The sequence below is a fragment of the Paramisgurnus dabryanus genome, chromosome 22, assembly GCF_030506205.2.
Source record: "Paramisgurnus dabryanus chromosome 22, PD_genome_1.1, whole genome shotgun sequence".
Classification (NCBI taxonomy): Eukaryota; Metazoa; Chordata; class Actinopteri; order Cypriniformes; family Cobitidae; genus Paramisgurnus; species Paramisgurnus dabryanus.
This window is the reverse complement of record NC_133358.1, coordinates 5001685-5015982: the sequence shown is the minus strand read 5'-3', so window position 1 is coordinate 5015982 and position 14298 is coordinate 5001685. Positions and strand designations below refer to the sequence as shown.

General features: G+C 40.3%; 1 protein-coding gene across 5 annotated transcripts in view; it reads right to left on the bottom strand.

Annotated features, from left to right (window-relative positions):
* Positions 1-6789: 6789 nt before the first annotated feature.
* Positions 6790-14298, bottom strand: part of arhgap21a (Rho GTPase activating protein 21a) — a 108959-nt gene continuing 101450 nt past the window's right edge. For 2 of the 5 annotated variants that reach the window (XM_065294635.2, XM_065294639.2), the window contains 3 exons: positions 13866-13971; positions 11503-11534; positions 6791-9948 (listed from right to left, as the gene is read on the bottom strand). In XM_065294635.2, coding sequence (XP_065150707.2) covers positions 8371-9948; positions 11503-11534; positions 13866-13971 — 1716 coding nt within the window. In that variant the 3' untranslated portion in view covers positions 6791-8370. Of the gene's footprint in view, positions 9952-11502; positions 11535-13865; positions 13972-14298 lie in introns of all 5 variants that reach the window. The other 3 variants (XM_065294638.2, XM_065294636.2, XM_065294637.2) reach the window with 3 other exon arrangements.

The window sequence follows — 14298 nt, the reverse complement described above, 5'->3', positions numbered from 1 at the left end:
ACAGGAGTGAACACTTAACAGGGCATGACACAAAACTACACTTAAACACTAGACTAGAGATACTTAAAGGACAAGTTCGGTATTTTAGACTTAAAGCCCTGTTTTCAGATTGTTTATGGTCAAATAGAATGGTTTTGACTGAAATTTCGACATTTTCGGCTGCCCTGAGAATTTTCGCGTGTTTGTGTTTCAGCTCAGACCTCTACAATGGGTTTAATGGTGCACTGGAACAATCCTTCCTAAAATGCATTAAACTTTCGTTTACAAAGACGTGAAACTCACCGAGTGGTCAGGGGTGTTCACTGGTATGCTCACACAAAAATCGCTCCAAAAGACGCATTCCAACAGGTTTTATCGTAGTTTTTACCAACTCCATTGACTGTATTAGACGTCCTGTGAGGTACGGTATTACTCCGCGCCGGGAACTTTGTTTCTATTCTTGCAATTGGCAAAGGCGGATTAGCGCCACCACCTGGGCTGGAGTGTTTATTATTCAAGCTCTAAGCGGAAGAATGTACGGGTGTGTGAGGCGTTTGGGGAAATAGGTCCACAAGTTAACAACGAATGCTAAAACAGCTGTTGGAAAGCATCTTTTGCAGCGATTTTTGTGTGAGCATATCAGTGAACACCCCTGACCACTCGGTGAGTTTCACGTCTTTGTAAACGAAAGTTTAATGCATTTTAGGAAGGATTGTTCCATTGCAACATTAAACCCATTGTAGAGGTCTGAGCTGAAACACAAACACGCGAAAATTCTCAGGGCAGCCGAAAATGTCGAAATTTCAGTCAAAACCATTCTATTTGACCATAAACAATCTGAAAACAGGGCTTTAAGTCTTTAAAATACCGAACTTGTCCTTTAACAATAAACACGACTGGACTAGATAACAATAACAGCGTACTCACAGGTTTACCAAACAAACGTCAATGCTGAAGCATGGGACAATGGATACAAGAGGATTAAATAGGGGAGCAAATCAAAAGGGGAACAGGTGATATAAATCAAACAATAATGAGGAGAGGAAGACAAGGGAGCGGGGTAAAAGAGACAAGACACAGGGAACACGTGGTCTAGTAAACCAATACCAAGACCACGTGAACCCACACAAAACATGGGTCTGTCATGATTCTGCCACAACACTAGATAAAACAAAGGACAAGATGGCAGAACCATGACAGCATGTCCCTTATTGTAGGATACATCGAGGCTTCACAATTTAGTTTCTTTCACGTCCTTTTAATCATTGAATTAGCTTTTTACTTTTTATTTAATAAGCACATTTTGTAACATTTACATATGCGTTAAACACCGCGAAACAATTTAGCTATATTAGTTTTACATTTTTTTAAAAGATGACGAACTAGAAAATCGTTTCCTGAACCTATGGACAAATTTTTGCATCGGAATTGCCATACATTTTAAAATATCAAAATAGGCCAACATATTTTAAAATATATTCTAAAACCTTGTTTAATTATTTTGGAGTAGTATGCCTTTCCTTCTTGTTCATTTTCTGTGTGCAACATTGTTGCATGTTTTTATTATGTTTCTATTCTGAATAAACCAACAGCGCAGTTTACATGCTTCGTCCTATTTGCATTAGTTCATTAAGATAATTCTGAAAAGATTTCTGTAGTTCAAACAACTCTGAATTGTAGTTGAGAACGTCATGGCGCACTATTAAAACATTGTCGTGCTTAAATTGGGCTCGGGCTTATAATTACAGTTAATCTGTCAGTCGGGCCGGGCTCGGACACAACGTGCATGGGGCTTCGGTTACGTTTTTTTGGGCCCAATAAGCTCTAATACAGATGATGCTGACGCTGTAAAAGTTTCGAATATGCCTACCTGCAATACTGCAATATTGCCACAATATTGGGTACGTCAAGTCGGAACCTGACATGGAGGTAAGTACTTTTCCACGTCAAAGACGAGTTTTATAAATCTGAGCGTTGGAGTGGATTTGAGCGTATGCACGGTCTAAGATCAAATCTGTGCGTACGGACGCTTTATAAATGAGGCCCCAGGATCTTATATATTATGGCATTTAAGTAGGCTATATCACAAATTATGTGTGGTCAAATCCGAACGTCCATCTACAGTACAGGTTACAAAGCCAAACTGTTAAATCACTTACGAGTTGAAAAGACTTGAATTGCATTCTGGCTGTGCTTCCTTTACTGGAAAATCCAGGTTCAGCAAGCTCATCAAATTCTACTTCTTGACCTTTAGTCTACAAGTCTTTCATCAACTGGGAAAGTAGCTGTCAAAATGTATTAAAGCAATCCTAATCATTATACAGTACAGTACAGTTTGAATGTGAGTTACTGTAGGAAAATACCATTTCCTACTTCCAGTATGTTTCATAAGTCAGAAAGGGTTTACAGATTTAAGGACTGACTGAATTAGTGTATTAAAAAGTAAATAATCTAATCATGTAGAAAGTTTATAGAGAGTAAATAATAGAACGTGTAAAAATACAGTTTATTTCTTTAACTGGCATTAGCAGGTCACGATCAAGTCCAAAAATGTTGATTAAGTGATTAAGTAGCAACCTCATCATTACCATAAACTACAGGATTTAAAGTCGCCATGAAGCGGAAGTTGTGATTGCGTACCACATGGTGACATACACTACCTAAAGGATTATTAGGAACACCTGTTTAATTTCTCATTAATGCAATTATCTAATCAACCAATTACATGGCAGTTGCTTCAATGCATTTAGGGGTGTTGTCTCCTGAACTCCAAACTGAATGTCAGAATGGGAAAGAAAGGTGATTTAAGCAGGGCAGGACTTACCAGGGTGGAGGCCCCTGGGCTTGAATAAATTTTGGGCCCTACACTCTCAGAACAAAAGGTACAAAAGCTGTCACTAGGATGGTACCCTTTAAATGGGTCCTAATATTTACTATTTAGGTACAGATATATACATTTGTTCCCATTACATGCACTCTTTAGGTACAAAGGTGTACGATTTGAAAGGGTACCACCCCAGTGACAGCTTGTGTAAATTATCTTCTGAGAGTGCACACATACAGTAAACAACCTAAAATAAAAAATATATCATAGAACTATATTTTAGGGAAGTTTCCCCACAGGGTTTAGATTAATCCAGCACTAGGCCTTTTGCTATAGGTTATTATTAGGGCATTCAAGTAGTTTTTACAAACAAACCTTACAAAAAACATTACTGGTGTGCGTCTTGAGACAATGTTAAGATATATCAGTGCAAGATGTGTTTAAATTAAGACAGATCAAACATGCATTTTAGTCTGGGACTAGGATAAGACCTTACTAGGAAACTGCCCCTATATCTCTAAAGCAGAACATAAGCCCAGTCTAAAATTAAACCATGTATTTTTAGGGCTGTCACACATTCAAATTAATCATGCACATTAAAAAATACCCCATAACAACATTTAAAATCATTGTGTAAGACTTAGCTTAAGAAATATAATAATAGTCTTGATAAACATTCACCTTATTACACACCATATAATGTTATAAACATAATCAACAAGTGTATTTTTTTGCAAATAGCGTACAAGGGGTGCAGTGTTTAAGAATGAAAAAGTAAAGATTTTAGGATGTTATTTAATAATTATGACAAGACCATCATGTAATATTAGACACCAAAAACCAAAGTGGAGAAGATGATCATTAATTAATTTTTGCGTCTGATATGAACGTAATACATTAAAACCTTGAACATAGATATAAAAATGAACACTTTTCAGAAGTTTAAACTGTGATTCTGTTAGCAAACATGCTGAAAGAGAAACTACAGGAAAGTTAGGCTAGCTAGTGGATTATATCAAAAACCATCAGGACAACAACATGGCCATAATTTAGTGAATCCTCACCTCCAGATGAAGTAATAAACTGGACTGATGATTTAAATGTTGACATAGTCATATGTGCGTTGTTAACTCTCCGGATTTTGTTATGTTTCGTAGCTCTGCTTCACTCGTTTATTTCTCCACAGAAACTGTTTGTCGCGTGAACTGCAGACTGCGAACACCGCTTGGTGATGTCAAAGTACCGCGAGAGCGATTAGAAAGCAGACTTCTCTGTGTGATTTCTCGAATCGCTCTTGCGGTACTCTGATGTAATTCTTTTTGCTGTTGTTGAACCACTAGAAAACACCCGTCTGCTTTACAATCACTTTTGCGCCCTTTTAATTTGATTTCATATGATGATCGGATCGCGCAGTGCCGCATGAAGTCAAATGCATTAAATACCAAATAGCCGACTGTATATGAGGTTAAACCCGCCAAAGTAGCAAGTGCAGCATGCGAATGGTGAGTGATTCAGATGTCAATTTATGAATGAAAGTGTCAAAGGTTTGTCACACACTGTTAAGTATCCTCACGCTTTTTTAAATGGGTATACGGAAATCCTTGACCATTACTTGTGGATATACTGCGTATACCGGCGTATCACGTAAGATTACAAACAAACAAGAAAAAAACTGAGTTACAAGACCATAGGCTACTCTAGTAATCTTTTTCATACTGAGCGCTTCATTTTCGCGTTGCTCTTTCTCATTATCTGTAAAGCTCATTCATGACTCGCATTTCGCGTATTCGCTATTGTACTTGAATCTATGGGTTTCAAAAGCAGTAAACTCAGCGCGTCATATTCAGCACCAAGATGACTGACATATATATATTAACGAATTAAATGCAGCACCAAACAATTCTGCACCAACCAATAGGCTGTAAAATAAAAAATGAAAACGACTGAACAAATCAAACGAACGCAAGCAAGCACGGAGGCCCCTATTGGCCGAGGCCCCTGGGCTCAAGCCCACTCAAGCCCAATGGTAAGTCCGGCCATGGATTTAAGCAATTTTGAGTGTGGCATGGTTGTTGGTGCAAGACGGGCCGGTCTGAGTATTTCACAATCTGCTCAGTTACTGGGATTTTCACGCACAACCATTTCTAGGGTTATAAAGAATGGTGTGAAAAGGGAAAAACATCCAGTATAGGCAGTCCTGTGGGCGAAAATGCCTTGTTGATGCTAGAGGTCAAATGAGAATGGGCCAACTGAATCAAGCTGATAGAAGAGCAATTTTGACTGAAATAACTACTCGTTACAACTGAGGTATGCAGCAAAGCATTTGTGAAGCTACAACACACACAACCTTGAGGCGGATGGGCTACAACAGCAGAAGACCCCACCGGGTACCAATCATCCCCACTACAAAAAGGAAAAAGAGGCTACAATTTGCACATGCTCACCAAAATTGGAAAGTTGAAGACTGGAAAAAAGTTGCCTGGTCTGATGAGTCTCGATTTCTGTTGATACATTCAGATGGTAGAGTCAGAATTTGGAGTAAACAAAATGAGAACATGGATCCATCATGCCTTGTTACCACTGTGCAGGCTGCTGCTGGTGGTGTAATGGTGTGGGGGATGTTTCTTGGCACACTTTAGGCACCTTAGTGCCAATTGGGCATCGTTAAAGGCTCGGGGATTCACACAGAGAGTGACTCAACTCATAGAGCTTGAATCCTGGACTAGGAAAAATGAGCCTTGCTCGTGTTATTAACCCACTGACTCATGTAGGCTAATCTGTTGCAATATTTGACTGGCACAATGTTTTGGGTAGAAGCTGCAAATGTTTAAACATTTTAAAACCGAGGACTGCTGCAGCAGTGCTGCTGGAAAGATCCGCCACCGACGGACATACACAGCTCCTCTTGTTGACTGAGTCACTCAGAGTGACGCGAGTGGTTCACTCACAGGACCCGTGCAGGAGCGGGCGTCTCTGTCTGGGACTCAATCACAAGATCATGTTCTTGCGTGGATGAGTGACTGTGTGGCTGCATTAACCGAAACCTATCGTGGATCTTTTAAGTCAATCTGAAACAGGACACGTTCCTCTCACATCCAAGTCAACAAAGCCTGACATCTTCTAAACGTGGTGTTGATATATTTGTCATTATGAAATGAAACTAAACACACCGAACTTTTACAAGTATGTTATTGATAATGTTACCACGGACATGCATGTTTTTTACGAGTTCCCCAGCCGTTTTTTGCGAGCAGAGGAGTCGTAGACTCGTAGCTGCATGCGTGATCTGAGTTGCTTGGTTGGCATTAGTATGATTTAGCGATTGGAATTGGAAGTGACTCAAGTGACTCGCACAACCCGGATCATATTAGTGAGTGACTCAGAATAACCAGAATCCTTAAAAAGATCCGGGTTGACCATCACTAGCCTACACAGTCACCAGATCTCAACCCAATAGAGCATCTTTGGGATGGGGTGGAACAGGAGCTTTGTGCCCTGGATGTGCATCCCACAAATTTCCATCAACTGCAAAATGCTATCCTATCAATATGGGCCGACATTTCTAAAGAATGCTTTATCAATGCTTTTGAATCAATGCCGTGTAGAAATAAGGCAGTTCTGAAGGCGAAAGGGGGTCAGACACAGTATTAGTGTGGTGTTCCTAATAATCCTTTAGGTGAGTGTATATCCGAGTGAAACTGGCTTCTGAAATGAAATAAGGAAGGGCTGGATTTAAATTTGTCTATCGATATCTGATTGGATCATTTGAAGTTGGGTCGTGTTGCTAATCTTCTTCCGGGCCCCGCCCACCTACCATACCATATGACCGAAAGTAAAGCGAGATCATTTTGAGGAGGGGAGATTTGCATTTTTGATTTAAGATTATGAGGGCATATTAACTTTTTACAAAAATAATGAAGCTCACAGATAAGTAATTTGTAAAAAATACCACAATATTATAAAACAAATCAGTTTTTCATTTTATTTTCATGGCGACTTTAAATGTACAAACTGTGACTATTACTAAATGTAACCATGATTTATGGCACAATGCCCTCTACTGTTTAGATTATGAACAACATGAGCACTCTTAATTCAAATTATTTAATGAACTCTTTAATGAGTTTTACATGTACAGTAAAGAAGCAAATATAGCACTTTTGATTAAAAAGTACATGAGCTAAGACTCAAATAAGTAGCCTGATAAAAGTTGTTTAATTCAACATCGATCATTCTACATGGGGCCGATGTGGTCGCAAGACCAGCCAGATTTAATTTGCTTTATCTCAGCGAACATTTATTATTAGACTTTTGTTCAATGACAATAAAAGAGACTGAAAAAGAAGATCATTTATTTCCAGTGTTTTTCTCTTTCAGTTGGGAGTAACACATATGTGCATACAGCCGTAATGTGGATGTCATGCATACTGTACTCTCCTGAGGAACCACTTCTCATGCTGGCTACTTCACCGGTCAACTCTGAAAAGGTATAGATTTTTTCTTGTGTTGACAGAAGGTGACACACAAAAACACAACACAAATGTGAGTTATTACCTTGATAAAACGAGCATAAAATGACTTAAGACAAGACTGATGAAGTAGTGGAAGCTCTGTGTCCGCTTTTGCATCATTTTGTATAAAAATTTATTTTTCTTTTTTTACCTTTCTGAAAAAAAAGTCATTCACAATACATATTCCACGTGAACAAATGACACATTGAACAAATGGCACCTTTCCTGTCATCAGAACCAGTTATGAGGCACTTTTTTGTGTGAAAACAGAATAGTAATTTCAACTTATTTGCTGTTAGTTTGTAATTTGCATTGAAAGGGTTAACATCACAGTACCGGCAAGCCTGGTACCGTAACAGATGCTCGAGCTCTGGTGCTTTCATATTAGCACTTACTTTCACAATCCTGTAGAAATATATAAAACATCCACGTTTATGTCTGGCTGTTGAGATGCACTGTAAAAGAAATTTCCACAGGGCACAGCACAGAAAACAGCCCCATTAGGGCTCACATTTCAAATAAAAATAATCATTCAAGTACAGACATTATTTACACTTTTAAAAACTGCGACAAGCAATTAATGTGTTAGTCAATATAACAGCAAGCATATTACATTCTTCATATGAGTAAGAGTTTTTACTGTCATCATAACCTTGGAATAGATTCCTTCTTTAATATTAGTATCCTTCAGTAACAGTTTCACAAATGCCTTTCTGTCAAAGTCAGAAAAATTGTGCTGTCGCAGCGGAGGTTTTTACAGCCTCGAAATGCCAAACCACTTCACTGTTATCATTACATATTATGAACTGTTCAATACAGATCCAGTACTCCAAAAACATAACACCAAATTATTAAAATTACTCCAGTTACGTTTCATATAAGCCTATACATATAGATATATACAATTTATATTTATAATATATTTTCATATTTATAGATGCTTTGTAAAAAAAAGTGAAGAGGTGTGGAAAACAAGGTGAAGTAACCATAACTCTCAGCTCATTCATTCACTTGATGCATACATTCACGCTTACACATGCAGATGATCTTTTACTTTCAAAGATACTGGTAAAAACGTGAGCGCACCACTTGGGCTCCTGAAAGTTTGTGTGGATGGGCATCAGCTCCAGGATTTGGGTTGTTTCTGGTTTTGCCCTGTAACGTACCTCCGTTCACTTGCTCTGAGCCGGACTGGGGACACGAAGAGGCAGAAGTCAGCTCTTCTGTGCTTCCTCTTTGGTTCTCCACCACTTCTGCCTCATCTGATCCAACTCGACCTTCCGGTTCCACACTGATCTGGGAGTCCCCAGCCCGACGGTGCTCGCATGCAATCCAGTTCCTGATAGAGAAGTCCTGAGAGTCGCACTTGGACTTTAGGCCCTCCACGGCAGACAGTTCGGCACCTTGGTCCACCCCACCCTGTTCCCTCCAGTCATGAATGACATCAAGTTCGGCAAAATCACGCTGACCACCCATAGTATGTCGCCGCCTGATACCCCTTTTCTTTTTTGTGGATCGGCTCTTCTGTGTGCCAACCCCAAACATGTCGTCAGCAGAGCCGCGCAGACGTAACTTGAGCCTCTCTGTGATTTTAAGGTGCCACGCTGGCTCGGCACGGTCTGATTCATTGCGGAATGAGGCACTGAGACTACCAGTGGATCGGCCTCTCCTCATCACCTCTAGAACCCGAGACAGTCGGTTTGATTCATTCTTCGTCCCTTGACCCCCAATGGCTGCCCCGGTCTCAACCGATGAATCACTGTCAGTCTTCTGTCTGACAGACCGCCGCCTTGATAAACTGTCGGATTCTATCATCTTATGAGAATGTAACAAGTGCTGGCTGTCTAGACTGGGAGTGGTGTTGGCATTGTCTTTTGTGGCTGGTATGTCTCGGGCAGCGGTGCCAAGACTAAAAACAGGGAAATCGCTCTCGCTGTCCGTCTCCATTGGCCTTCCCTCGCTAATGAGTTCACTTCGCTCATCATCTGCTTCGTCCCCTCCCCGGCTTTCTGTCACAGACTGCACCTCTGGGCTTAGAGCAACGGACTCCGGTCCCGTGAGAAATGCATTGGAGGATGTAGTTGAGTAGTCTGAGGTAATAGAGCTCACCTCTGCAGTCACTGAAGCCCCTCCAGGAACCAGTAACAGATCAGGGGACGCTGACATCGCTGAGCACCATTTCCGAGGTCTGGTCCTGGGAACAGAAGCTCCAGAACTCATAGTGCCCAAGTCTGAAGTTGTCTCATCTAATTGTGAGGAACGATCAGAGAAGAAGGATTTAGCAGGGCAAGAGGTCTGCCGGTTAAAACCAGGTGAACATGAGAGCTTGGGTGAGGTCTTCATAAAGAAAGAGTTTCTGTGCTCCCTGTTCTTTGGGGTGGACTCTGCACCAATGCCATTCTTCTTCTGTGATTTCTGGTCTGGGCTGGAAACCTTTTCTTTGTTTTGTTGGTTCTGCTTTTCAGTTGCGCTATCTTTCTTGGTGAAGATGGTATCAAGGTCGTCTTCAGAGCTGCTGGGCTGCAGCTTTATCTTGTGCTTCCTTCGTCTGTGGTTGGCTGCAGCAAAGATGGAGGAGACTCGAGGCTGCAGGAACTCGCGGCTGCAGTGATCCTTCCCTGAGCCCCAGGAACCCTGCTGAGAAGAGAGAAATCAAAAAAGGTAAGTGATTAATTCAGATAAAAGAACCAATGAGGATACAGGCTACAAAGCACCTAAAAGAGAAAACTTTGGGGAAAGAAAGCCTAACCACTTCGCGGGTGGCTAACCCAGATACTTCACCTGATTTTCGACAAGCAGCACAAATCAGAGGATTGAACACAGAGAGAAACATTAGAGACAGTGACAGAGCTCCAAATCAAGCCCTCCATTCAGAACAGCCACAAGGCACAAGCAGCACTTGCAACACCAACAGCACCAGCGCATGAAATAAAGCTGCATGGGTTGCAATACAGAAAGCTGGAGCCAAATGACAAAAGTAGGGATGGGAATCTTATCAGAGAGAATTCTGGTTCTGGTTTCCCTCACAATTCTGTTTACAATTCTCTAAACTATGGATGCACAGGTATATATTAATAACGATATTTTTGCTTTCTACTCTTTGTTTCAAAGTCAGGAAATCCTAAAAGTGCAAAATAAATAAATGAACAGAATTGTAATTTTTTGGTAACAATTTCTTTGTTGGTACATTCACACAGGGCGTAAATGCGTGTCTAAAGCGTGGCCCTGATGCCATCGTTATAGTGACAACAGCCAATCACAGTGCACAGCAACACATGCTCCTCTATTCTCTGGTTTTGCATAAAATTAATGTTCAACTTCTGCCGCGAGCAACCTCGGCAATACTGACGGATTCACAATTCGGTTCAGCAACGAATTACGTCACCCATTGAAAGTAAATGAGAAGAGTTAAAGGGACAATAAGTAGGATTTTCCCCCATCTAGTGGTGAAATTGTTTTTTGCATTCAAACGAATATTGCTCTCTAGCACCTCGTTTTTCCAAATGTGCATTGCAACTACGGTAGCTGTTATGAACTCACTGATCTCCTTTCGGTTTCAGCTGATTCCCATGTTCTGAATGAAAACGCGTTGGTAGGCTAGTGCTTTTTGTCCGTCTCTGCTATTACAGTTTATTTATATGGCGGATCAACATGGAAGCCACCTTGGACTTACACGTTCAATGTAAGTAAAGAGAAGAAATTCTAAGCTCACAAAGAAAAGTCAAATCATTGGCAGAGGTCATTTGACACCAATGAGGACATATTAATGAATAAAGACATTAAATTTGATTAATAAATCCTACTTACTGTACCTTTAATGCCCCATGTAAATGTACCGCAAGTCTCACAAACTAAAAAATACGCATAACAAAGCAACAGTTCTTAGTTTATTCATATTATTTAATTCATATGTAATGCAAAATAATGTTTACAAATCATCGTTAAAAATTACTGGCTCTCGATTCCCAACCCTAGTAAGAAATACATTATAGCAAGGACGCACTTTGTTATATATAATGCAGTAAGCATGACATGATGGTGTCTGATCCATCTGTCTAATTCCTTTATGACGGCATTTGGCTCTCAAGTGCTGCATTGGAAGGAGAGGAGCATATCAGACCGGTGATAGGACTACACTCACCCACTATATCTGACCTACTGTTTTATTGACCACTGTCCAAAACTCACCTTGGATTTAGCAGAGTCACTGGTTGGTGAATCTGTGGAGAAAGCAAAAATGATACACAGTTAGCGGCCTCATAAGAGCGTCACCATTAGGGATGATAATAATGATGATGATAGTTTGGTACACAAGGGGAGAAAGGGATGACAAACAACAGCAGGCATGCATGCACACGAATTTCAGTGTGGCCCCATGGGGAGCGATCTTTCATGCTTATGTCCACTCATGCTTAGAGCGCCCAGAAAACACAGAAAATATGGAAACACGAGTCTGGTACACAAAGAAATTCTTGCGGTTGCAAAGAGATCAGCTGTCAAAGCCCTTTAAAAGTTTGGTGAAAAACTAAGTTTAGCTAATGGGTGTATGGAAATGACACGGGTTGAGATGATGAGTGCCATGCAGTCACTGTCATTGGCTGACTTCCTCGTGTAGTATTAACAATACAGATAAACTTTAAAGTCAACATGAAATCATTTACTTTTTAATGCATATTCCTAGTGTTGCCGAACAATTCATCATTGAACATATTACAAAACACATATACATTTTTTTTTTTTTTGAGACATCTCCAACCACCTGGTTCTGTTTTAGTAATATAATTTCCTGTTAATTCAAAAATGGAGCTCCGCCCAAACATTTCTTCAAAGTTTTCCAGAAATGGGATTTTCATGTTGACTTTAAATCTCTTATGAGTTACTTTGAAATGGGTATGACCTTTAGTTATCTTAGTAATTTAGCAGGAATTACAAAAATGTTATTTTCCAAGATATCTGGTCAACGAAAACAAATACATGTGTCTTTTTACTGCATCCAGTATTCAAGTAATATGCATGTCAAGCGTTAATAAAGATAAAAGTCTGCTTTAATGGAGGTGATGGACTGTAATGTTTTAACATTTAATAACCGTGCTTAAGCTAACATGAACAATAAAGTCGAAACATGGACAAAGATCAGAAGTGACGGGGGTTAGAGAGGGGCTAGCTGTACAAAAAAGAGTGCCAGGTCTCATCTATTCACTCCCATTTCATAATCTGTTACACATTTAGTAAGGTTATTTCTTCAGTGTCGAGCCAAGCCCCCCTGCACACCCCTTGGTGGTTGACAAATGGTATGACCGAGTGATATTCAGAGCCGAGTAGCATTACCATGCCGTCTCTCCGTTTGTCCAGCGTTCAGAGAGAAAGAAAGAGAGAGGGGCGAGAAACGGCGCAGAGCTTTTGAGACAGCAGCACTGCTCTACGCCAGGTACACTGACAAACACCACACGCCCCTACACAACCCCACGCATCTGCTGTGCTTTCCCCTGCTTTTGCTCTCTGTTTTCTCAAGTGGCCCACATCATACAATGCGAGGGTATCGGCAGACTAGGCAGCTACATTGCGGACAACAGCCTTCCCTCTTCCTACAGTTCCAGCTGCCCATCACGGACACTACCGAGCCCATCAGTGACATCATGGTGTGATAGACTCCGCCCACTTGGCCTGTGTCAAGATCAGTATGTGTGAATGCTGGGAAAGCCTTTAGGACACGTGACAGAGGGGCACTATGGGGACAGAGGGATCAGAGATTGGCAAGCATGTTTTCAGGTTTGGCTTTAGCTGCTGGATTTCCCTCTTTGAGACAGAACATGCTGTGTTAATGCAGCAGAATTACACAAGACAGCCCAGCGAAGACAGAGAGAAAACATATAGAGAAAGAAACACACACACAAGTGAATCTCAACAAAAATGTCCAGGTCAAACTTCACCCCAAATTTATAAGAAGTGTAAAATAAATTAATAAAAAAACATAAAAAAGCAAAACATTTTGACTCTTTGTTCTTCATTTTCTGTACGTATAAGTAATAAACCTTGCTCTGTTTTCAAGTCTTTTTTTGGTACACTACCATCCTGCACCAACAAAAGTGGCCTGAATGCACCTGCAATCATAAACATGCTTTACCGACTCGTAATTATTAACAACCCAGGAAGATGTGAAAACAATATAAATTAATCTGAATGAATTTAATGCAATAGAAAACTATTTCTTTCTTTTAACCCTTGGGTAAAATATGATCCGGACATGTTCTTGACAGGTTTTGTGAGATTCACCCAAACATTGAAAAGTGATTAAAATAGACAGACAAATATGAGAAGGGACCGAGAGAAAAAAATCATATAACAAAGAATAAGAACATGTTTGCCTCAGACTTCTGCCTCGTGGGCCTTTAAATTAAGCAAAGAAAGTAAAAAAAAGAACGCAGGGAGAAAGCATGTCTGAAGATGTTTTCTGATTTTTAAAGTTTAATTTATTCTGTGTTTGATTTTAATAAATGCTATAGAGGAGGTTATACAACGCAAACCCGTCTCCAACCCAAGGCACACATTACCTGAAACTTCCCCTGGAGATGTGCCGGTCCGGCCAATGTTGGTCAACAGGTGGTCGATGTTGGGGACGGGTTGAGACTCCACAGTGCTTTCCTCCTGGACCGTAGTCTGAGCAGAGGAAAACAATTCACAATAATTTAGACAAACACGTGAAGGAAAGAAAGAGCAAGATGCAAGAAGTGATGGCCAGAGCCTTTGTTTATGTCCCATATGTGACCCGTTCAGGCAAAATTAGTCGGAGTGCGCACTGTCTAATTTTTTGCTAGAGGCAAATAAAAAGTATAAATGTCGATTTTGTTCGAAATTCAGGTTTTCATAAGTACAAAATTAAGCCTTCATCTAGCAATCCCAATGCTCAAAATAGTCATTAAACATCTAAAATGATCTTTATTTGTATGTTTTCTGAGAGGTGTCCCATCCTAAATCCTTAATCTA